Raw genomic sequence first — 24676 nt, forward strand, 5'->3', positions numbered from 1 at the left:
AGCACTGCTCAGCCCTGGCCTCCGGGTTTCGTTCAACAACGCTCTGAAGTCGAGAAGTGCTGTCAATTCCCTTCCTGGAGGAGGAAACTGAGGCACAGAGGAGACTGGACCCAGGCGGCCCTTCCACAGCAGGGAGAACATATCCCCCAAGGTTTCTGGGATAGGCTGGGCCCGGGGGTCCCCACCAGAAAGGACTCCGGCATGACGGTAGTCCCCGGTTTCCCCACCAGGCTGACCAGAGAAGGCCTGCCGGGTGGGTCCAGGCCCGGAAGGCCAGGCGTGGCCCTGTTGGGGCCTGGGCGGGGCTGGCGGAGGGGTCGGACCGCCCCTTCCAGCGGGGGCGGGCTGAGCGGTCGCCTTTAAAGGAGCGGGCCAGCCGTCCGCGGACAGTCAGGCTGGAGCGAGTCGAAGCCCCTCAGCTCCCCGCACCCCGGTGATGCCCCTGCCTTCTCGACGCCCGCCAGCCTGAGCCGGCGGCGCAGGTGGCCGCGCGCCCGCCCCAGTTCCATCCGTAGGCGCCTGGCGCCCGGCCCCGGAGCGGCCTCGGTGTCCCCTCCGGCCCCTGGCCGGTCTCCCACGCCTCCACCCGCCGCTGGCCCGGCCGCCATGCAGGCGCGAGCGCTGTTCCTGGCCGCGCTGGTCGCGCTGGCGCTGGCCCGGGAGCCCCCCGCGGCGCCATGCCCTGCGCGCTGCGACGTGTCGCGGTGTCCCAGCCCCCGCTGCCCCGGCGGCTACGTGCCGGACCTCTGCAACTGCTGCCTGGTGTGCGCCGCCAGCGAGGGCGAGCCCTGCGGGGGCCCCCTGGACTCGCCGTGCGGGGAAAGCCTGGAGTGTGTGCGCGGCCTGTGCCGCTGCCGCTGGACGCACGCCGTGTGCGGCACCGACGGGCACACCTATGCCAACGTGTGCGCGCTGCAGGCGGCCAGCCGCCGCGCGCTGCAGCTCTCCGGGACGCCCGTGCGCCAGCTGCAGAAGGGCGCCTGCCCGTTGGGTAAGCGCTGGGGTGCCAGGGAGGACGTGAAGCCTTCTTTCTCTTGGGGAAACTAAGGCCAGGAGTTAGGGCCGGGCTCGAGGTCGCCACTGCCTGGACACCACTGGGCGGCCCTTCAGAAATCATCCCACCAGCCCTCTGGTCTTTCAGGTGAAGAAACTGAGGCCCAAAAACGTAAGCCACTGTCCTCAAGGTCACAGAATCAGAGTCAGAAGGGAAACCTGTGGTCTCTGGGCCACTCGAGGGGGCTCATCTAGGACTGTTTCCAGCTCTGGTCTCTTCAGAACTGGCGTCTCGTGCCCATTCCCCGGGTCCTCGGACCCCTGCTCTGTCTGGGTATTGGGTGAAGGGCGCTCTTTCCTGCTGTAAATCTCCAGCCTGGGTGCCCTCTTGGGCGATGCCCTGTGACTGGGTTAAGTGCGTGTGGGAAGGGTCAGCCTGCAGGTCCTGACCTGCCGCATCAGCTCTGGGTTGCTTCTCGCCGTGCAGGTTGACTCTGTGCATGGAGGAAAATGCTGGAAAACCTGTTGTACCTTACCCTGTGTGGGGTGCCTCTTAGGAAGGCAGGCTCTGCTGTGGCTGGACGGGGGCTCTCTGAGGATCTTCGCGGGGCCCCAGATGCATGGGTAGGGGTCAGCCCCTGTGTGCCATCAACTTGCAGAGGGCAGGCGAGACTCAGTAGCAGCCAGGACAGGCTCCGTGGAGCTTCGGGAGCACCGTGGGGAGCACCAGCTGCCGGGATGCCTGGGAAGCCTGCAGAGGGCTTCCTCCGTTGTCTGCGGTACTCTCAACGCAATTCCAAGTACTTTTGTGGCCTACAAAGGTTGGGAAACCGAGCGCTGTACTCCTGTAGTGGAGGCTCACGGGCTGAACCTATCAGAGGTTCTGAGAAAACCTGTAGTGTTCTCAAATGATAAAATCCAGGGGCTCCGAAGAGAATTTCAGCCGAGAGCTCTTTTCTCCCAGCACGCTGGGGTTCCTGGGAGCCCGTGTGGGAAGCGTCACTCAGGACTAGCTAGGATTATGTGGAAGAGCCACTCGGGGTTCAGCAGGGAGTCTCAGTCTGTCTGGCTGGTACAACACTTGAGATAGATGGTAATTTATACAGGACAGAAATGTAGTGTTTCTCACAGCTCTGAAGGCTGGGAAGCTCAAAACCAAGGTGCGGGTGGGCTCGGTTGTCTGTTGAAGGCTGCACTCTGCAGAAGGGAGGAAGCTGTGTCTCCCCCGGCAGAAGTGCACGCAGGGAGCAGGCCGGACAGCCTCTCATAAGGCACTTCAGCCCATGCTTGAAAGGAGGGGTACTGGTGACCTATCACCTCCTAAGTCTCCACCTCTTCACCCCGTCACATTGGTGACACCTCTGTTCTGGAGGGAACACCTTCAAACTATCATGGGGGTGAGGGTGATGAGGGCTGGCTTGTGTTGAGGCTGCCCAGGAGGCCGAGGATGCGGGTGGGGCTGTGGGGTCTCGGAGATGTCATTGACTCAACGCCTGCTGCGCTGTCACTGCGGCTCATTACTTTGGGGCTTGGTGCTGGGGTGCCCGTCCTGGGCCTGTCCACTGCAGCCCCGCTGTGTGATGAGGGCCGCCTCCCTACCCCGCTCCCCGCTCCCTGCTGTGGAAGGCACCATGAGGAAAAGGCTGCAGGGCTGGGGCCAGCAGGGAGCCAGAGGGGGCCTGGCTTCAGAGACACTGACTCCTGGAGTCTGTGTCATGAGGTGCCTTCTCTGTGTGCCTGGCTGGCCCCAGGCTAGTGACGGGGCAAGCGATGCGGCAGACCCCGCTGGTGCCCTCAAGCCTCACGGACCATCGGGGAGCAGAGGGAAGGTTGTGAGGAGGGAGAGTCTGATACCCACAGACAGGTGCAGGGGGAGCTCGGAAGGCCAGGACGGCCACCAGCGTTGGGCCATGGGCTGAGGCCTCAGTGCTCCGAGTCTGCGGTACCAGCGCGCCTCTTCCTGAGGAGGTGACCTTAGACGACTTACTCACCCTAAGTTCCCATGAATGAGAAGTGGGGGCGCACATGCCCCTTGCCTGATGGGTGACCGCCAGGCGGCGTTATTTCACATGCCAACACCGTGGCAACTGCGCCCAAATCTGTCTCACCCGGCCAGGTCAGGAGAGGCTCTGCAGAGGAGGCACTTCTGTGCCGAGCTGGGGAGGAGGAGTGGGAGCTGCCTGGGGAAGGACGGGAAGGGTGGAGAGGCATGAGGAAGGCAGAGGCCTGCACGGGATCCGAGAGCCCAACGGGTCGGGGAGGCAGTGGGCATCTGGGGCTGGGTAGGCAGGGCGGCAGAGAGAGCAGGCGGGAGGCTGCTGGCCATCTCCAGGGTGGGGCTCACACTGTGGGTGGTGTGCAGCCCTGCCGTTGTAGCCCAGTGCGCGGGGACCTTGGACACCCAGCTTTCAGCAGGGTGACACCGAGCATCCACTCCTTGCGGAGGCCTTGGGTGTCCAGCCTCTCCCCAGCCCTGTCTCATTTCCCACAGCGAGCCTGGCCCTTTCCCAGGCACCACAGATGTGCCGCCGGAGGCTGGGAAGGGTGAGTGTCTGCTCTGAGGCCACATGGTCAGGAAGTGACCCAGTGGCGGGGCCTGGCCTGGGTCTGACTGTCTTGGAAGGCTGTGCTCTGTGAGGCTCCTGGATTTGCTCTGCAGGGGGTGGCAAGGCCCCTGAGGCTGGAGGTCGGGTCAGGCCTGGGCCCCTGACTCCATCAGGCTCGGCCTCCATGGAGTATCTGGTGGCAGGTCTTCCACCCTCCCAAGGGCCCAGCCAGAAGGTGTTGGGTGCCGGCCACACTCACTGGTGTGTGAGGCACTGTCTGCCCTGGGCATTTGTGGGAGGAAGTCGTACAGGTGAGGGCAGCCTCCTGTGGGCTGAGGTTCTCCTCTCCCCACCCCTCGGCCAGCTCCTCCGCCTTCTCCTCCCACCCTCTGTAGTCAGGAGGGTCTCCTCGGTCCCTTCTCATCCCCCAGTGAGCTCATCTGCCATTAAGTCCTCCCCATGTGCTGGGACTTCGGGCCCTGTCTCCAGCCCCCAGGTCTCTCCTAAGCTGGAGTCTCATGGAGATGCCCGCGGAGCCCAACTCTTCCCAGCCTCACTGAGAGGAGCACCAGGCTGTTCGGTGGGGAGCCTGGGTCCCCTCTCCACTCCGCGCCTCATTCTTCTGTGCACCAGGTGTCCTCTCAGCTCACCCACGAATGTCTCCTGGGGTGCCTTGACCTCCCCCCCACCATCCTCCATCCCATCACTCCTCTCACAGCAGCCAGCATTGCCTTGGTCAATCCCTCCCGCCTGTCACCTGCAGGCTCCCCCGCAAGGCACCCCAACACGTCCCTTGCCTCACAGGGCCCTGCGCCTGCCCCCTGGCCTGCACCCCTCTGTTCTGTCTCCCGCTGTCTCCTCTTTCCCACCCCAGGGCCTTTGCACACACAGCACCCGCTGCCCAGAGCTTCCTTCCCTCACCTTCTCGTGGTCGGTTCCCCATCCTGCCTTGGCCCGATGTCCCACAGCTGCTGAGTCACCTGCCCTGACCACTGTGCCCAGGTCATCTTTTCGTTGCCTGGTGAGCACAGCCAGGGTCTCCGGCAGGTCCTGTACACAGCCATGCTTGTCAGTCAGCTTCTTTGTGTGACCTCCATCTCCCCAGGCTCGGAGCCTCACTGGGCAGGGGCCGGGGCCAGCGCGTGGCCCCTCTGTAGATGACATGAAATGCGAGGATGGCCCATGTGATGTGGAATCTCCTGTAACCCTCCCGGCCTTCTTGCATACCTCCAGTGATGGAGGCTCACCACTTCTCAAGGGAGCCCTTACACATTCTCAGGTGCATGCTCAGGCAGCGCGGTGGCACAGAGCGGATAAATATCCATCCCTGGGTTGGTCAGCGCGGGGATACATGTGTTTCTGAGGGCCTGCTCAGAGCAGAGGTTTCCCTTTGCGTGTAAGCAGAGCCCCGAGGCCACGCAGCCTCTCCTCTGGCTGCAAACAAACAGGCCTCGGAGGCTGCCACCCGCTCAGAGTGTAGAGTCGGGGGCAGTTTACAAGGTGGCGTTTCACAATCGGCTTCCATTGTGCAGCCCCAGCAGGTTCTGGCTGCATCCCCAGTGCTGCTTATTGAAGAACGTGGGTTGGCTTTTGATTTGTAATCCTCTTAGCAGCTTCCTGGGGCTGCACATGCTGGAGTTCAGCATCTGGGACCACTCAGGCAGGGTGACGCCTCCCCTCCGGCCCCGCCCACTCCCGCCGGGGCAGCCTGGCCGAGCCACAGCATCTGGCAGCGGGTGCCGGAGGACTTGGAACCCCGGCAGAGCTGCTTGGCCAAGAGCTTTCTCCAAGGCCACCGGGAGCCCGAGTCCAGCGGGAGTGGAGCTGAGACCAGGACGCTGTGCAGCTGCCCTTCCTGCCGGGGCTTAGCAAATGCACCCTCGCTGACCCGTGGTCCTCCCCCAGCATGCCTCTGCCCTTGCCTCACACAGCGACCTGAGGGGACTTGGTGAGACCAGGACCTTCCCTGCCGAAAGCCGGGCCATGGCTCCCATGGCCTCAGGACTAAGCATAGCCTCCTGGCGGCCTTGCAGGCTTGATGCCCCCAACCTCTGCCTCCTGCCCACATCACCACAGCCGCAGACCCCTGTGAGTCCTCTTCCTGCATTGTGAGGGACGGATGACAATGGGTGGAGCCCAGAAGAGGAAGAAACCACCTTCAGAATGGAGACAGGGATAGATCAGAGAGGGCTTCCTGGAAGTGGTGGCATCTAGTTGTGGAGAGGTGGGCTCAAGGAGACCTGTGCCCCTTTGGCCTCCCACAAATTCACCAGGGCCTGCCAGGTGGTCTGAACGCCTCCCACCCAGGCTTGCTTTGAGGGAGGGAGGCCACCAGGTTTGACAAGGATCGAGGGTGTGACACTGGCTGTGTTCCAGGCCCATGAAGCCTCTGGCACATTGTTGGGGTGCTGGTGTCCTGGCTGTCTGTATGAGAAAGGGCTCAGGGAGCTGGAGGAAGCTGCCCTCAGTCACTCAGGTAGGAGGAACGGCTCTGCCCTGAGCCCAGGTCCCCTGGCTCCCCAGCCAGTGCTCTGAATGCCAGGTCGGCCCCTACACCTTGGGGAAGTGACCGCCTTGCTTGCTTTTGATGAGGGTGTTTGTGGAACAGTGGGTGAGACAGGGATTAAAATCACAGACCCCTGTCCCTGGTGCAGCAAAAACATGGCAAGGACACGTCCATATGTGCCCCAAGCTGAAAGTCAGGTCTAGCACAGGGGTAGCAGGTGACTCGCTGGAATTGTGCAGTGTACAACCTGCGCACCTGTGTGCCTTACCCTGCTCCAACACATAGTGGGCAGAGCGCCAGGACTGGGTCCCGGTCTGTCCCGTGTGTCTGGCTGCCCAGGGCTGAGTCCCAGCCCTGCCCCAGAAATCTCTGAAGCTCTTTGCACTTTGGTTTCTTCATCTGTGAAAAGGGGATAACAGTGGCACCCTCCTCGCTGGACAAGGGACAGACGAGATGACGGACTGAATGCGCTTTGCTGGGCGCCGGGCGGGTAGATGTTGAAGTGAAAGGATGGCCAGTGGGCGTGTCTTACAGAAGTGCTGTTTGTGAGAGTGAGGGAGAGGGGTCGAGGAAGGGGAGGAGCTGGAAGGCAGCTGTTTGTGGAGGTGCTGCCAGCACTGGCCCTACCCGAGGGAGTGTCACTGGCCCTGGTCAAGGCAGGGAGGGCTTCCTGTATGGAGGGCCAAGGGCTGCCTTCCTTGCCTTCAGTGGCGTGGATGCTCAGAGGCCTGCCTGGCCCATGGTATGTGCACAAGGCCCAGCCTTCTTGGTCAATCACAGGCAGGCTGACGGCAGCATCTCCTCCTCCTCCTCCAAGGGCTGGCTGTGGCCCAGCTGGGTGTGGAGTTTCACAGCCAGAGGAGCCAGGCTGGCCCCACACTGAGGACGGGTCCAGGTTGAGTTCTCCTGGAGCTGGATAGGCAATTACACGCGCCAAGGCCAGCACGGAGCGGGGAAGCGCCAGGTCAGGGCTTGAGGGGCCTGCTACGCACCTGGACGGGTCCCATGACCTCTCTGAGCCTCGTTTCCTTGCCTGAGAAATGGATTCAGTTCCTGTCTTGCAGAATTGCTGCAAGAATTCAGTGAGATCACGAACTTCAGAGCCCAGCCTGACGTCCCATGCCCAAATCGGGTCCCGCCTTCGAGGTGCGGCCCGTGGCGGGGGAGGCATTGGGTTGCTCTGGGCCTGTGCCACAGCCCCCATCACGCCTGTGTTCCGCATGGACAGGTCCCTGGGCTTGACGGTGGCAGACAGCAGCATCCGCCGCACAGGGAACCACAGCTGGACCTGAGGCTTGTGGGGGCACAGTTCACTTGGGGGCATGGCTGGGGGGCACAGTTCACGCGAGGACAGGCAAGCTTTCCAGAAGAGGAAAAACATGGGAAGCTGTCCTGGGAACTAATTAGACCCAGGAGGCCGCCCCTTGTGGTGGGCGGAGCTGGGGGGGCTGTTGAGGGCCCCCCCACGACGCTCCTCTGTCTCTGAAGAGCATGCATTCGCTCTCTCATTGGCTTCCTGCCCACTGCTGCTGCCCAGGCCCATCCCAGGCGCAGGAGTGCAGGCCATAGGCACACCCCCAAGGAACCAGCTTTGGGAGGGGTACAAGGTGCTTTGCGCCCAGAGGGTGAGGTGGGTCACTGCGCCTACAGAGTCACGGCAGGCTCCCCGGAGGAGGTGCTGAGGAATGACAGGAAGGGCATTCCTGGCAGAGGGAACCACATGTGCAAAGGCACAGTGACACTTAGAAGCCTGCATGCACAGGGACCAGAGCCAGGGTCCACAGGGGAGGGTGGCAGCAGGTGAGGCTGCAGGTGTCAATGGGACCAGGACACCCAGGCCTTGAATGCCCTGCTAAGAGGTTGCACTATAGTCTGTAGACCATGGTCACAGTTATGGACAGATGGGCACAGCCTGGGACCCTGGGCCATCTACTGGTGGCTCCTCCATCCCCAGCTTGCAGCTGACCCTTGGGTGACAGAGGGGTCTGCTAATTGAAGGGGGCAATAAAAGAAGGGGCAGTGACCTTAGAGATGGAGGAACAGAACTGGGTCTCAGTCCCAGCTCTGCACATTATGTGCTAAAGGGACTGATGCATACAGTTGGGCAGGTTGTACACTGCATAACTCCAGGGAAGCTGGCCACTCTGATCTTTGTCGATAAGCGCCTGGAGTTACACAGTGCACAACCCAAGCAGCAGCACAAGGTATCCCTGCGGGGTATCTGGGCCTCAGTGTCGCCATCTGTTCCATGGCAGTTATGACTCTCCAGAGCGGCCACATGGTCCTCCCTCAGGGTCAGCCACGGTCCCCCAGCACTCCTGGGAGCCCAGTTAGGCAGGGCCGTTGGAGCTGGAGCCCTGGCTCCCTGTTTATCTCCTCCCACCGTGCTGCACCCCTTCCTCTCCTGGGAGGTGACACGGGACACCTGGCCTTGAGCCCTGATTGCTCTGCTCTGTGTCAGGGTCCTCCCGACTGAAACTTCCAGGGCCTTTACATTCCAGTTTATCAAGGAAAAAAAAAAAAAAGGCTCATGGCTGAATCTGGTTGAGTATGACTGTTGACTTCAGAGCTTTGGCTCGAGGATGGGGTGGGGGTGGAGGCTGTCAAAAACCCCCAAATAAACAGAGTCAGCTTCCCAACCCTGGGGCCCACGGCTTTCCTGTGGAAAGAGGCAGTGAGAACCGCATGCTCCCTTCCCCCTGATTCACGGCTGATTCATCTGCATGTTGGGAGGAGGAGCAGGAGAGTGGGGGCCCCTGCCCCAACGACACCAACCATGGAGGTCCCCTTAAAGAAACAGGGCCTGGTGAGGCCCTGCAGAGGTGCCCGGGCCCTGGGGTCATTAGAGCCACCAGACCTGGGACAGTGCCAAGCCTGCCCTTCCGCAGTGAGTGATCTTCGCCTCTGAGCCTCCGTCTCCTGGGCCATAAAATGGGCCGACGCTGCTGCTTTTGTGAGGCTGCTAGGAGATTTGGTTATTCGGTTGACCCACATTCTTTCTGCAGGGTGCTGTTTGCAGACCTACTGTGTGCTAGCTCAGGAGCATCAAGCAGGGCACCCTTGAACTTCTTCCCTTTGTCTTCCTCCCCTCCTCTGTCTGTCCCTCCTCCCTACCCCATCCCTTCTGAAATGTCTCAGCAGCGGCCTCACCCTGTAGCTGGTTACCAGGGCTGTGTGGGAGTGAACCAGACAGTCTCTGTTCCAAAGGAGCCTGGGGTGTGGGGTGGGCACGTGCGAGCTTCTCTTCGGAGACTCTGTGGGAAACGGGCCGCCTCCCAGCCCAGCCCCATGGCCCCTCCATCTCAGGCCTTGCTCTCCCTCCCTGTTTTCTTTTCTCTTTGAAAAAGTCACTCTAACTTTATCCCAACCCCAAATAACCACCATGTAGTAGAATTGTGATGTTTCCTGCCAGGCTTTTACTTAATGAATATTTTATAGAGGGTTTAAAAACAAATCATCTCCTATAAAATCGAGTGTCACCCATTTTATGTGACCTCTGGGAGACCACACTGGGGAGAAAGTTCTTCAGCGGAGGCCGAGGTGCCATCCAGAACTCAGGCGGCTGGGCAGAGCTCAGGGCCCAGCAGCCCAGGGGCTTCAGGGGGCCCTGGGGCTCAGCATTGACCTCAGCTCTGCCACCCCCCGTGGTGGGACCAGGTCAAGCAGGGAATGGACAGGGTGGGGCCAGAGAGCTTTGCGGCTCTGTGTGTTGGAGTGTCTGAGTCCAGGATGGAGACACGCAAGAAGGCAGCCTTTCGAATCCCCTGTGGGAGGAGACGCCCTTGCGTTCCTCCTCCTGTGTTCACACTTCGCCCAGATCCCCGTCTGCCGTGGCTGCCTGCACACGCAACTCGGGCTCAGCCTGTGGCTCCCCCGTGCTGTGCCCCTGCCGGTGGGCTCTTCCAGGCCTGGGTCAGGGTGTGTCTGCACTCACCTAGCCACCCCCTGGGCTCCCTGGTGCCTCATCCCAGGCGATGCTGTGCTGTCTACCACTGGTCAGTCACTGACTTGACCCTCGTCCCCAGCTGAACCGCTGTGTCCTCAGCGGGCATCACTGGTGGGCACACAGAATGCACCCCGCACGTGTGGATTGAATGAAGCTGTGAGCAGGGACAGATTCGGTCCAGCTGGGAGAAGGCTGCTGGGGGGCTGCCTGGAGGAGGCAGGATTAGGACTGGGCCCAGGACCTGCCAGAACATCTTGGTAGGGAGAGTGGAGAGGTGTCGTGCAGGGGGAGGTGTAGAGAGGTGGGTGATGAGCAGAAACTCAAGAGTCGGTGGCCCAACAAAGGCCACATGACGGGAAAAGTGATACGGTCCCGACTGGGGGCTGTGCCCGTGCCCTGGCGCTTCTCCCCCAGTGAGGCACGTGGGGTGCCAGTCTCAGGCCCCAGGGCACACAGGGTAGCGGCAGGCCCACTGAGTCTTCCCTACTGGAGGGAGGAGGGCTTGGGCTTGGGGTTGCTCTGGGGTCCCTCTAGGCCATGGGATTGTTGGTCTGAGGGCATTTGTGCTCTGAACCTCACCAGGGTGGCTGGCTTTGTGGCTGGTTCCCTCCTCTCTGGGGGCTAGAAAATCAGCTCAAGTTCCCAGGGGCAGGGAAGAGGCTCGGAGAGCATGGCAGCTTCACCTCACCGAGGCAGCCACCCTCTTGTAGGTGTCAAGTAGGGTGGCACATCCCTCATGGAGGCAGACGTGGCCACAGAGAGCCCTGGGCACACGCAGGCCCCGCCCTGGGGGTGGTTGTTAATGTGACCTCTGACCCTTAGACCCCGCCCTGCCGTGTAGTTTGATCTGTGATGAGCCCCGCAGTGGCCGGCATCTCCCAGCCAGGCTCTAACCAGCCCCGGACAGGCAGTGGCTTTGATCCCGGCTGACTGCCGTGGATGAGGGAGGGCTTGTGTGGCTGGTACCCACAGGCCGGTTGAGAGGCAGACATTGGTGGTCTGGGAGAGGCAGCCCCTCCTTGCCCTCCCAGCTCCAGTGCTTGAGCCAGCCACCGGGTCCCAGCTCAGGCTAAAGGGCTCTTCGGGGCCTTGGGGAGCCGCAGGGCAGAGGTGGGGGCCCCCAGGGAAAGGGTGCACTCAGCTTCTGGATCTCCCCTCCCAGCCGTGTGTCCTTGGGCATGGGGGCTCTTCTTACAGAGCCTCAGTGTCCCCACTTTTATAATAGAGGCAAAGGCTCCTCCCCCGGCTGCCCCTGGAGAGTTGGGGGAGTGACTCGGGATGTGCATTTGCCCTGCGGTTATTCCTGGAGCTCGGACCACAGCCCGGGCCCGGCTCCCACAGTTGCATCCAGCAAGGTAGCTCCATGCTTTTGGACAATCTGGAAAACCAGATTTTCCCTCAGTCCCTGTGCTTGGCCATTTCCCAGTGATCAAGAGTAACATCGGCTGCAAAAATGGACATTGTGGACCTCACCAAGGTGTCTGGGCGGGTGGGTATCCCCCGGGGCAGGGACTTGAGCTTCACAGCCCTCCACCCTCAGTTCCCACAGATGTGGGAGGAGGGCGTCTTCAGTCCCATTTTTCAGATGAGAAGCTGAGTCCCAGAGAGGGCAAGTGATTTGTCTGAGCCCACACAGCTAGAAAGCAGCCAGGCCCAGCCGAACCCCTACTGTGTGCAGCTCCCAGCCCAGTGCTCATTCTGGGACATGGTAGCCATGAGCAAGGCTGAGCAGTGTGGGTTCCAGATGGTGGGAACCAGAGAGATCCCGGCACAGGCCCGCACAGGGGACCCCAAGGGCTGTGGGCCCCGTGCCCCTGCATGCCTCAGGCTTGTGGTCCTGGCAGCCACCGCCCCCACTGCTGACAGCAGCAGGAATCTGAGCCCAGGAAGACTCCAGGGAACTTTGTGAACTGTCTGGCAAGTCGGGCTGGGGTGTGGCCAAGTTAGACTCAGATGTGGGGCCCTGTGGGCTCAGAAATTGACACCCTGTTGGCCCAGAGGGGTCTCACTGTGGCCAGGCCTGGGTAGCTCAAAAGGGACGCCTGGAGGACTCCCACTGCACCCTCATCTGGACACTGCCATAGCCCCAGGGCTCAGAGGGGCCAGCTGGAGCATGAAGAAAGGGCGGTTCTCTCCTGCAAGGGTATTGCTGTAGCATGAGGGAACAGACAAAGCCCAGGGGATTCTCCCAAGGTCCAGCCCTAGCTTCACTCCCCTGTGGCCCAGGGCAGTGTCCTAACCTCTCTGAGCCTCCTGACCAGCCTGGCGGGGTCCAGTGAGGTGGGGCAAGGAAGCCCAGTACCTGGAAGCCTTTTTTAACCATTCTCGGGGTGAGCCCCCTTCCCAAATGCCTGGTGTCACTGCACTGCTGTGGGGTAAGGGGTCTCCAGTGGGCTCAGTGTGGGCTGAGGTCGGCTCTGAACCCAGGCAGCGGTCTCAGGAAGAGACTCCTCCTCCTGCCCCCTGGGCATAGGCCTTTGGGAGCCGGCTGCATCCAGGTCTCACCTCTGCACCTGGCCCTTCCCGCCAGCACAGGTCTCCACCAGCTGAGCAGCCCGAGGTACAAGTTCAACTTCATCGCTGACGTGGTGGAGAAGATCGCACCAGCCGTGGTCCACATAGAGCTCTTCCTGAGGTGGGTGGAGACCCCTCGCCCCGCCCCGCTTCCCGGCGTCCACTGCACAGCCGACAGCTGCTGGGGCCCAAGGCAGGCCGGACTCTGCAGTCTGGGCCACAGAAGCCGGAGTGGCCTGGGGTCAGGCTGACACCAGTCACATCTCCCGGCTGCCCGTGTGCCCCTGGGGAAGGACATCCTGAACCTGCTGGAGCCGTAGGCACCAGGAAGGTGCAGGCGGTGGTGCTGTGGGTCTTTGTCCCTTCATGCTGCCACCCATGCTACCGGGTGCCTGCGACCTGTTTGTCTTCCCGAGGGGCCATGCAGTAAAGCAGACACAGAACCCAGTGGGGGAGATGCCGGAAGGCAGGAGGTGTGTGGGCAAGGAGCAGAGGCACGGCAGGTGGAGAGCAGGGCTCGGGGCAGTGACCCGGGGACTCGGGTGGCCTCACAAGCTCAGGCTGGAGTAGGCAGCCCGCGAGTTGAGCCAGTGGGTGCAGGACAGTGGGGACAGCTCAGCAAGCACCGAGGCCCATGTGGCCAGAGCAGGGAGGAATGAGGGCTGGGCGAGTGAATGCACCAATCAATGCACGGAAGAGTGAGGGGAGAAATGCGCGAATGAGGAAGTGGCAGAATGAATGAGTGAGTGAAGGAGTGAGTGAGTGAGGAAGTGGCAGAATGAATGAGTGAGTGAAGGAGTGAGGGAGTGAGGAAGTGGCAGAATGAATGAGTGAGTGAAGGAATGCGTGAATGAGGAAGTGGCAGAATGAATGAGTGAGTGAAGGAGTGAGGAGGGAGGAAGTGGCAGAATGAATGAGTGAAGGAGTGAGGGAGGGAGGAAGTGGCAGAATGAATGAGTGAAGGAGTGAGTGAGTGAGGAAGTGGCAGAATGAATGAATGAATGAGGGAGGGAGGGAGTGAGGAAGTGGCAGAATGAATGAATGAGGGAGGGAGGGAGGGAGGAAGTGGCAGAATGAATGAGGGAGGGAGGGAGGGAGGAAGTGGCAGAATGAATGAATGAATGAGGGAGGGAGGGAGGAAGTGGCAGAATGAATGAATGAGGGAGGGAGGGAGGAAGTGGCAGAATGAATGAATGAGGGAGGGAGGGAGTGAGGAAGTGGCAGAATGAATGAGTGAGGGAAGGAGGGAGGGAGGAAGTGGCAGAATGAATGAATGAGGGAGGGAGGGAGGGAGGAAGTGGCAGAATGAATGAGTGAGGGAAGGAGGGAGGGAGGAAGTGGCAGAATGAATGAATGAGGGAGGGAGGGAGGGAGGAAGTGGCAGAATGAATGAATGAGGGAGGGAGGGAGGGAGGAAGTGGCAGAATGAATGAGTGACAGAGGGAATGAGTGAATGCACAATGGAAGAGTGAACGAATGAATGGAGTCTGTCAGGAGGGAAGCAGGATGTCGCAGCCTGGGAGAGGCTGTACATGTAGTGTGCACTGTGTGGCCTCACAGCCCCCCTTCCCCCGCCCCTGCCATCCTCCACAGCAAACCCTCTCCTAGCAGATGCACAGGCAAAGCCACCTCCCCTTCTTCCCACAGGGCCTGCCCCAGTTCCTGGCACCATCCCCAACCTCTGCTACCTCCCCGTCTCAGGGACTCTCTGAGCTGGTTCCGGGGAGCCCTGCCCTTGGAACCTGCCACTGTGCAGTCTGCCCAATGTCCAGTTGCTCACACTGGATCCTGGGGGCTTGTCCCAGATTGACATATCCTGTGGAAGCAGATGGCGTGCCTCTTCTGAGGTTTAGAGTGTTTCTCTCATCCACCTTTCCCGGCCCCTGGGTATGGATGGAGCCGGCAAACAGCCTGACGAGGAGGCCCCGGAACTGAGCCTCATTCCACCCTGACAGGGATCAGACTTCGAGTCCGGGCCGACAAGGAGCTGGCAATGAGCAGTCACCAGGGGCACCGGCCAGGGCTCCAGGGACTTGCTTGTTTGCACGGCACGCTCCCTGGGACCTCCAGCCTCCCTGTCACCAGACTCCACTGCCCTAGGCCGGGTCCTGAGGACCTGGTGGCTCATCCGGAGATTTCAGGAGCAATTCCTGCTCCCGCACAGCGTCCCTGCTGGCTGGCTCGGCGTTTGTCTGGTCCAAGCCCAATCACTCAGCATCACTGCCCCTCTGCCCTCACCATCTCGGGCTGTCCGGCAGAGGCTGTGCTCCTTGAATGGGGGTGCCAGAGCAGGTGACGGGCGCATAGCACCTCAGTGTCATATCCTCCGCACCTGCTGGGAGCTCCCTGGGCTGTCATTTTTCAAAACAGCCCTGGGGGTGCCACCCATGCAGGACCCACAGCCCGGTTCCACCCTGTCCAGTGCCTTGCGCTGATAGGCCTCTCACCGCCCCCTTGGCAGCACACTGACCCCTCACTGCCCTTCCCTCGCCCTGGGCCCTGAGACATGTCACTGAGGAAATTATAACTGGATGCACTAAGTGGCAGGTTGCTGGCCTTCCACGAGGCAGGGATGGGGGCAGCATCTTTCTGGAAGGTCGCAGCCACCAGGCTCTGAACCAGCTAATTACTGACTACAGCCTGGCTGGGAGGCCATTTCCACCCTCAGAGCCTCCAGCGGCTGGTGCCCTGAGTGGGCGGGTGAGACTGAGCAGATAAGATGAGATAGATGCTCGCGGGGCACGGGGGCCTCCTGGCTGTGACCCCTCACCTGGGGTCTGGGTGTGTGCATGGAGGCCAGTGGGTGGCCATGGGCATTTTCTGCTGACCCCACAGGTGCCAGGCCCTGGGAGGCACACTGGGACCTCCACAGGCAAAACAGGTGCAGGTCCTGCTCTGGGGTATATGCAGAGTGGGTGTCACAGGAGCTGGCTGCAGACGTGAGTGGACAGATGCTGGGGCCACTGTGTGGGCTGGCTGAGTGGCCAGATGCCCGGGCTGCCTGGGGGCAGACCCCTGCTTTGCCCCTGGCCCATCTGCCTGACCCAGGCAAGTAGTTCAGCATCTCAGGACTCAGTTTCCCCACTGTGAGGTGAAGACCTGCGAGTTAGAGATGACAGCAGTTTCTTGTGGCTGCCATAACGAGGTACTCTAGACTGCGTGGCTGAAAAGGACAGAGACATTTGCTCCACAGTTCTGCAGGCTGGAAGTCCTGCTCAAGGTGTGGGCAGGGCTGCTTTCTTTCGGGGGATGTGGAGAGAGTGTCCCAGGCCCCTCTACTGGTGCTGGTGTTTTCTGCAGTCCTTGGTGCGCCTCGGCTTAGACCCCTCCTCTCTCTGGTCCCTGTCTCCATCAGCTCACGGCCCTCCCCTCTGTGAGTCTGGACTTCCTTCCTCTAAAGCTGCCCCGGACCCACTGTGATCTCATCTCAACTTCGTGATATCTGCAGAGACCCTGTTTCCACATAAAGTCACATACATGGGGCTGTGGTGTTAGGACTTGGCCACATCTCTTGGCGGGGACATAGCTCACCACAGCACCACCCCTGTAGGGCGCCCATGAGCACTCAATGGCCTGGCTGCTGTTCCCGGTCCCATGGCTCATGGCAACATGCCTGTACCCTGCAGACACCGTCATCTCCTTGCCTGAGCTGGGCGCTCCCATCCCGTGCTTGTCTCGCGTTGTCCTCGCTCATCTCTGCTGAAGACGCTCAGGGAGTGAGGACCTGCTCTGGGCCAGCCCTGAGCCGGGGTCCGGAAGACCCCACTCTGGAGATGGTCCTAGGCTGTATCTGGCGTTCAGCCTCCTCCCCTGCTGGGCGTGAGGCTGTGGCTTCTACGCAGAGCTCTGTTGAGAACTGGGGATTGCTGCCCATCAGCAGACACCAGTGCAGAGCCCGGCCAGCTCCCTGCCATTCACAGAGAGCGGGACCCAGGCTGGCCTCATCGGTGCCTGTGCACCCCTGCCCTAGGGGCGTGGAGGGTCCAGGTCCTGCCTCTGCCTGCTGCTGGCACTGCCACGTTTGAGGCTTCAGGCAGCCAGCCTGGGGATGGGGGCAGAGGGAGGTGGGAATAAGCTTTCCCAGTCTCCCCAGCACTCACTTGCTCTGCCTGTCAGAAATCTGCCCCAGCCTCTGGGGAGCCTCCCTTCCTGGGCACCTGCTGCAGCCCTGGAGGACACTGTGTGTGCCCCGGAGGATGCTGTGTGTGCCCTGGAGGACTCTGTGTGTGCCCCGGAGGATGCTGTGTGTGCCCCGGAGGATGCTGTGTATGCCCCGGAGGATGCTGTGTGTGCCCCGGAGGATGCTGTGTGTGCCCCGGAGGACTCTGTGTGTGCCCCGGAGGACGCTGTGTGTGCCCCGGAGGACGCTGTGTGTGCCCCGGAGGACGCTGTGTGTGCCCCGGGGGACTCTGTGTGTGCCCCGGGGGACGCTGTGTGTGCCCCGGAGGACTATGTGTGTGCCCCGGGGGACGCTGTGTGTGCCCCGGAGGACGCTGTGTGTGCCCCGGAGGAAGCTGTGTGTGCCCCGGAGGACGCTGTGTGTGCCCCGGAGGACGCTGTGTGTGCCCCGGAGGACTCTGTGTGTGCCCCGGAGGACGCTGTGTGTGCCCCGGAGGACGCTGTGTGTGCACCGGAGGACTCTGTGTGTGCCCCGGAGGACGCTGTGTATGCACCGGAGGACGCTGTGTGTGCCCCAGAGGACGCTGTGTGTGCCCCGGAGGACGCTGTGTGTGCACCGGAGGACGCTGTGTGTGCCCCGGAGGACGCTGTGTGTGCCCTGGAGGATGCTGTGTGTGCACTGGGGTTTTCCCTTGGGGCCAATTATTGCCCTGTTTGTTGAGAGGTGTTTTGGAGCCCAGGTGTCACCACTCAGGCCGCTGAGTGTTGTTTTCTCTTTCCCATGGGGAGACCAGGGCTCAAAGAGCTTCACCGACCTGCCCACGGCCAGGCTGATAATAGGTGGGGCCTGGATTTGAGATTAGCATCCTGGTCTGTCTGGCTCCATGCTCCGTAGTCGGGGTGGTGAGTGCACGCTGGGCGTCACCGACACTTTGCAGGCAGCCTGTCTCATCTCGGCGAATTGCATCACCTCTTTATGGCTGTGAATAGGTGCAGGCGAGGTGACTGGGCCAGGTCACAGGGCCAGGATTCAAATGGGGGCTTGAGGGACTCCAGACCTGTGTTCTGTCTGTGGCACGCTGTCTCTGCTCCTCAATGACCAGCCCCGCCTCTGTGCCCGATTCCCCGCATCCCAGCCCCGCCCTAAACGCCTGCCTGTGTCTCCCTGGCTGCAGACACCCGCTGTTTGGCCGCAACGTGCCCCTGTCCAGTGGCTCGGGCTTCATCATGTCAGAAGCCGGGCTGATCGTCACCAATGCCCACGTGGTGACCAGCAGGAACACTGCCTCGGGCCGGCAGCAGCTCAAGGTGCAGCTGCAGAACGGGGACTCCTACGAGGCTACCATCAAAGACATCGACAAGAAGTCTGACATCGCCACCATCAAGATTCACCCCAAGGTGGGTGGGCGTGGGCGAGGGGCGGAAGCACCTGGGGCTGGGCGTGGCGGCCTCCTCCCAGATGCCAGTCCCCAGAGTCGAGCTAGCCCCACCTGCCATCGGCCAGTGGGAGGAACCAGGGACCAGGGAGGACTGGCACCTGGCCCAGGGTCATGGCTCAGATAAGACCTGGAGCCCAGGTCTTTGGACTCCTTTCCCTGTGCTCCCTGAGCCGCCAGGTACAGGGCAGAGGCAGGAAGCATGCGGCCCACAGTGGGTGGGCTGTGGTCCCGTTCTGCTCCCCTGTGGAGGCTCTTCACGATGCCACCTGGACCCACTACTGGGGATGCAAGTGCCCCACGGGATGGGTCCTGGGTGTGGGCATGGAGCCCAGTGGGGAACACTTGGGACAGGGTCCCCATCGCTCCGCCTTCACATATGTACCTCCTACCAGCTGCCCAAGCAGAGCCCTGCACTGAGGCCCCCATAGTCCTCCTGTTCCTCTGCCAGCTGTTTGTGGAAGGCCTGCTTGTGGGTGGGCGCTGGCCGCACTCCTCTAATTCCCACCCAGGCCTGGGAGGAAAGGGCCTATGTGAGTCCATTTTCACACTGCTGCAAAAAACTACCTGAGACTGGGTAATTTATGACAAAAAGGGGGTTCCTTGACTCATGGTTCTGCAGGCTGTTCTCATGCTAGTGAGTTCTCATGAGATCCGACTTTTTTTTGAGATGGAGTTTCACTCTTGTTACCCAGGCTGGAGTGCAATGGCGGGATCTCGGCTCACCGCAACCTCTGCCTCCTGGGTTCAGGCAGTTCTCCTGCCTCAGCCTCCTGAGGAGCTGGGATTACAGGCGTGCACCACCGTGCCCAGCTAATTTTTTGTATTTTTAGTAGAGACGGGGTTTCACCATGTTGACCAGGATGGTCTCGATCTCTTGACCTCGTGATCCACCCGCCTCGGCTTCCCAAAGTGCTGGGATTACAGACTTGAGCCACCGCGCCCACCCTCAGGAGACTCACAGTCGTGGCAGAAGGCGAAGGGGGAGCTGGCATGTCTTCTCAGGGCAGAGCCAGAGAGAGAGTGAAGGGGGGAGTGCCTCGTTTTTTTTTTTTCGAGACGGAGTCTCGCTCTGTCGCCAGGCTGGAGAGCGGTGGCTTGAACTCGGCTCACTGACCTCTGCCCCCCAGGTTCAAATGGTTCTCCTGCCTCAGCCTCCTGAGTAGCTGGGACTACAGGCTTTTGCTACAACACCCGGCTAATTTTTGAATTTTTAATAGAGACATGGTTTCACCATGTTGGCCCTGCTGGTCTCAAACTCGTGACCACAGGTGATCTGCCCGCCTCGGCCTCCCAAAGTGCTGGGATTACAGGTGTGAGCCACCATGCCCGGCCAGTACCACATCCTTTTAAACCATCAGATCTTGTGAGAACTCACTACCACGAGAACAGCATGGGGGAAACTGCCGCTGTGATCCCATTACCTCCCACCAGGCACCCCCAACACATGGGGATGACAATTTGACATGAGATTTGGGTGGGGACACAGAGTCAAACCATATCAGGGCCCTCATTATCTTGGGATTTCAGGTGGGGAAACTGAGGCTAGGAACTTCAGAAACTCGCCCAAAATCACAGCACTCTGGATCAGGGCCGCTGGGCTAGACCCCAGCCTTCCTCCAGCTTGTTCGTGTCTTGACCAGTGCCGTAGTGATGGCCCTGGGGACCACAGTGGAGTTACCTGCGGCCTTCCCAAGCCATGAAGTCACCGAGTCCTACGTCTCAGGCCCGTGTTAGACCCGGAGCTTCTCTCGGGCTGGGAAGTCCACCTGGCTGGGTTTGAGTTTGGCTTCCTGTCTGTCTGAATGAGTTTACGGCACTTGTGATGAAATCTTTCGCCAGGGCGTTTCCTCTTGCCCCATCAAGGGAGCGGAGATTTCGTGGTTACAAGGAGTTCCCCTGATGTGGACCTTTCCCTGCATTTCAGCTCTTTCACAGTCGCTATGGAGTCTGGGGGCATCACCCCCATTTTAAAGACAAGGAAATCCACTGAGGGGTGTGCTCAAGGATGAGAGTGGGCACATTTTCTTTTTTTTTTTGAGATGGGTTCTTGCTTGTTCAGGCTGGAGTGCAGTGGCAGCATCTCAGCTCATGGCAACTTCTGCCCCCCGGGTTCAAGTGATTCACCTGCCTCAGTCTCCTGAGTAGCTGTGACTACAGGTGCATGCCACCATGTCCCGCTAATTTTTGTATTTTTCGTAGAGATGGGGTTTCACCATGTTGGCCAGGCTGGTCTCAAACTCCTGACCTCAGGTGATCCGCCTGCCTTGGCCTGCCGAAGTGCTAAGATTACAGGAATGAGCCATTGTGCCCAGCCCCCAAATTTTCTTTTCTTTCCTTTCTTTTCCTTTTTTTATTTCTTAGACAGGGTCTTGCTCTGTTGCCCAGGCTGGAGTGGCACAATCACAGCTCACTGCAGCCTCAAACTCCCGGGCTCAAGGGATCCTCCCACCTCAGCCTTCTGAATAGCTGGGACTACAGGCACGCACCACCCCACCAGGCTAATTTTTAAATTTTTGGTAGACAGGGTCTCATTGTATCGCCCAGGCTGGTCTAGAACTCCTGGGCTCAAGCAATCCTCCTGCCTGGCCAGAGTGTTGGGATTACAGGCGTGAGCCATGGTGCTCAGCCAACAAATTTTCCGTGAAGCCAAATGGTAAATATTTCCTCTTTGCAAGCCCTGGGATCTCTCTCACAACCGTGCATCTCTGCTGTGGCAAGAACGAAGTCTTAGGCTGCACAGGTGGGTGTGGCAGAGGTTCAGCGAAGCTTGATTCACAAAGCAGGCAGTGGGCAGGTGGCATTCGGGCCTTGGGCCAGTTTGCAACCCCTGCTCAAGGACCCCGTGGGGAGAGGAGAGCCAGACCAGGGGTAGGTATGTCTCTCCCCTTCCGGCGGCTGTGGCAGAATGCTGGTAGGACTGGTGGCATGGTGTCCAGGTGGGGCTCAGCCACTTGTGGCCAACAGGTGCAGGCAGAGCTACTGCGACTCATGTCCTGCAGGCCCTGCGCCCAGGGCCATGATCGGACAGTAGAAACGCCCTCCGAGCCCCTGTGCACAAAACTGAGCCACAGGAAAGGCTCCTGACCCGCACCTGGGCACCCTCCTGGGGTGCAGAAAGGATGAGCTGACCCTGCCCCAGCTCATCGTCTCCCGGGGGCTTCAGACCTTGTTATTCTGCGTCTTCAGCTGCTCAGCAGCGGACAATGTCATGTCTCTGGGGCCTCGCCTTCCAGTGAGCAGGCCTGGTTCCACCACTGGGGATTCTCTTTGCCACTGACTGAAGCTTCACGAACCCCACAGCAGCACAGAGAATAGAGGAGCAGCCTGAGCCTTCCCCACGCCAGCGCCTGCCCAGCGGGGGCTGCTTTGATCCTGTGCAGGGCTCCACACCACCCCACTGTGGACAGCTTTGTCCTTGTATTGAGAGCTGCAAAGAAACTTTATTTGACATGATGGCATGCAGTAAAAGGGAAGAGGCCTGAAACGGTGAGACGGGCCAGGGGCCAGGTGTAGTGGAGCCGTCTGGAGGGTCAGAGGCATGGGGTCCTGCCCCACTCTCCTGAGTTGGGGCAAGGCCCATGTGACCTGGCAGGGTAGTGCCTCAGGGTCCCGGGAGCCTTTTCCCCACCTTCTCTCAGCGGCACAAAACCAGGACGGGCAGGCTGATGTGGGCATCAGCACAGAATCGCCGTCACCTATTTATCACACGCGCATGTGCGCGTCAGGCACCTTCTCACAAGCACCCGGGAGCACCTTCTCAGAGTGTGCGCCACGCAGCTTCTGGGACACGGAGAAAGTCTGCTCTCTGAGCTCCCAGGCTACTTGCAGAGCCAGATAATCAGCTGCTGGCCCCATGCAGAAGCAGGAGAGCTGCTGGCCCCATGCAGAAGCCCCCTGCAGTTGTCTCAGTGTGCAGGGCGGGGGGTGGAGCTTGGCTAAGTGGCTTCACCTCTCTAGGCCTCCGTGCCCTGTGTGTCTCTTCTGGGAGATGGAATGAAGCTAGATCAAGGATTTCAGAACTGGGGCTCCCGGAGTCCCTGGCTGGGCTCCAGGGGCCTGCAGATTTCTCGCCATCAAATGCATCTGTTCGTGTGTGGTGCATACGGTGTGGTAGTTACCAGATGTCTGCAGCCTTTACCAGATTTTTAGAGGACATGTGACCATCAGATCATTGGGCTCAATGACCTTGGAAGCTGTGCTGAGCTGCACGCTCTGTATACCGCCCATGATGAGCGCCCGTGCCTGCCCTGGGGAGCCTTTGGTCCCTGGCACAGCTGAGCCTCTGTCCTGAGCTGCTCTTAGCCTGGCCCTGGGTCTCAGCAGAGAGCTGCCCTGGTAGTGGTCTGCACTGGCGGCCTGCCTGGGCCTTCGTAGTCCTGGCGGCTTTGCGCAGATGTACCTGCCTTCCCTGGGACCCCTGCCGGGATCTGACTGCCGTCCCCACTGAAAGCAGCTAAGCCTCCCTCTCTGTCTTCTCTCCCCTAGAAAAAGCTCCCCGTGTTGCTGCTGGGTCAGTCGGCTGACCTGCGGCCCGGGGAGTTTGTGGTGGCCATCGGCAGTCCCTTCGCCCTGCAGAACACGGTGACAACCGGCATCGTCAGCACCGCCCAGCGGGAGGGCAGGGAGCTGGGCCTTCGGGACTCCGACATGGACTATATCCAGACGGATGCCATCATCAATGTGAGTCCCAGGGACAGGAGGCCGGGCACCTGCCATCTGTGCCCAAGACCTCGAGGTAGCCTCTGACTCGACTTGCCCCCGCTCCCAGAGCCATTCTGTTACTTGGCACATCCACTTGCTAGAAAGTTCTCTCTTTACATTCGGTGGAGCGCTAACCCTGTGACTTCCTCGTCAGAGGCTGCTGTCCACGCTGGGACAGCCCTTCAGAGACAGAGAGGCGCAGCCGTGGCCTGCAGACAGCTTTGCCCAGCTTACACACCCCGGCCAGCGTTGCTTTTCACTGATTGTGATTATGTCGGCGGCACCTTTAGCATTCACAAAGCACTTTGCCCAGATGCCCCAGATCACGTCTGTCCAGTTTTGCCGCAGCTCTGGCGCTTGGCTGAAACCTGAGTCTTTGTAGAGGCCCCCAGGCTGGCAGGATGGGAAGTAACACCCCCGTTCTCCATGCGCCAGGCGGTGCTGCCTGGCCTCGAGGGTGGAGATGCCGGTTTGTGCAGACGACAGTAATGGTCAGACCCTGGTCATCAGGCGCCTGTGGGCCTCGGCCTTCTTATCTGTGAAATGGGGACAGCATTGAGGCCTTTCGATGCTGACAGGCTGAAATATGCTTATGTGTCTCTGCACTGGTTAGAGGTAGAGTTGAAAGAAGGAGCTCCAGGAACCCCCAGGCGGGGTCAGGCACAGCTAATGCTGTCTCCTCCCCTTGCAGTACGGGAACTCCGGGGGACCGCTGGTGAACCTGGTAAGTGTCTGCTATAGCCAGAATCTCAGAATCTCCAGGTTTCTGGGGCTCTTCTCACATGGGGGCACTCAGCCTTGAGGTGGGACAGGCCCCACAGTGTGGTTCTACAACCTTTACACCAACAGTCAGGAGTGTGGCTGGGCCGAGGCCTGGAAGGGGGACAGACCAAGGCACATGCTGCCCAGAGCACCTCAGGGAGGCTGGTGGCCACTGGGAATGAGGGCTTACCCACCAAGCAGCAGCTCGGTCCAGGGCCATGTCCCGGTCAGGGGATCTGGGGCAGGGGAGACGCAGGTGTGGGGCTGCTCACCCCAGGCCTCCCTGCCCTGGATGTACACACAGGATGACAGGGGCACCCTCATTCTCTTCTATCCCCCTCAATCACCCCTTCCCAATAGTATCTTGGGCCTCAAAGTCAGGCTCAGCCTCATCCCAGGTGAGATTTTTCCAGAATAAACCAGGAAGCTTGGTTCAGAGCTCCTAGGCCTTGAAGAATAGGACAGTCCCATCCCTAGAGCACCTGTCCATGGCAGGGGAGGTGTCCAGATGTGAACAAGCACAATGGGAGCCACATGAGATGGCTCTGGAGGAGGATGCCAGGCAGAAGTCCTGACAGCTGATGGGGGATCAAGGAGGGCTTCCTGGAGGCGACAGCATTACACAACACTGTTGAGATTGAGGAGGACTGGGCACAGGAGAAAGAGACCCCAGGGGGAAGGCACAGCATGAGCACTGGGGAGGCTCTCAGAGGCTTAGGGTGAGGGAAGTCAGACAAAGGGGCAGCGACAGGGGCTGGTGGCCTGTGTCCTGCTGCCTCAGGCCTCGTGTGCAGATGGGGCTTCTCCCTGTGTGCCCAAGATGTCTTCCAGGCTTTTGTCAGGGTTGAGGGCATGCCCTGGTTTTGGGGAAGCTCGTGTGTGTGGTTTAGGCTGGAGGCCAGGAAGCCAGGCCCTGGAGGCTACTCCATGTGGTCCAGGCAGTAGAGACGAGCACAGAGGGCCAAGGCCAGACACAGAACTCAGCCCACGGCATCGCACACTGGGCTGCTCTTCCTGCCTCATGAGCTTTCAGGGACCAGGAGGACAAAGGGTACCTTGATCCAAGACTCTGCCCTGGGGCCCAGAGGGTCCCCTGGTGAGCTGGCCAGGCCCTGGCCAGGAGGGCACGGCCACGGGTACATGCCAGGTG

The 24676-nt window shown here is 60.5% G+C and overlaps 1 protein-coding gene across 3 annotated transcripts in view; it reads left to right on the top strand.

The window, feature by feature from the left end:
* Positions 1–388: 388 nt before the first annotated feature.
* HTRA3 (HtrA serine peptidase 3) overlaps positions 389–24676 on the top strand; it is a 39046-nt gene continuing 14758 nt past the window's right edge. For all 3 annotated transcript variants that reach the window (XM_002746022.6, XM_008993673.5, XM_008993672.5), the window contains exons 1-5: positions 389–991; positions 12527–12626; positions 17800–18022; positions 22549–22743; positions 23456–23488. In XM_002746022.6, coding sequence (XP_002746068.1) covers positions 607–991; positions 12527–12626; positions 17800–18022; positions 22549–22743; positions 23456–23488 — 936 coding nt within the window. In that variant the 5' untranslated portion in view covers positions 389–606. The remainder of the gene's footprint in view (positions 992–12526; positions 12627–17799; positions 18023–22548; positions 22744–23455; positions 23489–24676) is intronic.

The sequence above is a fragment of the Callithrix jacchus genome, chromosome 3 (genome assembly GCF_049354715.1).
Source record: "Callithrix jacchus isolate 240 chromosome 3, calJac240_pri, whole genome shotgun sequence".
Classification (NCBI taxonomy): domain Eukaryota; kingdom Metazoa; phylum Chordata; class Mammalia; order Primates; family Cebidae; genus Callithrix; species Callithrix jacchus.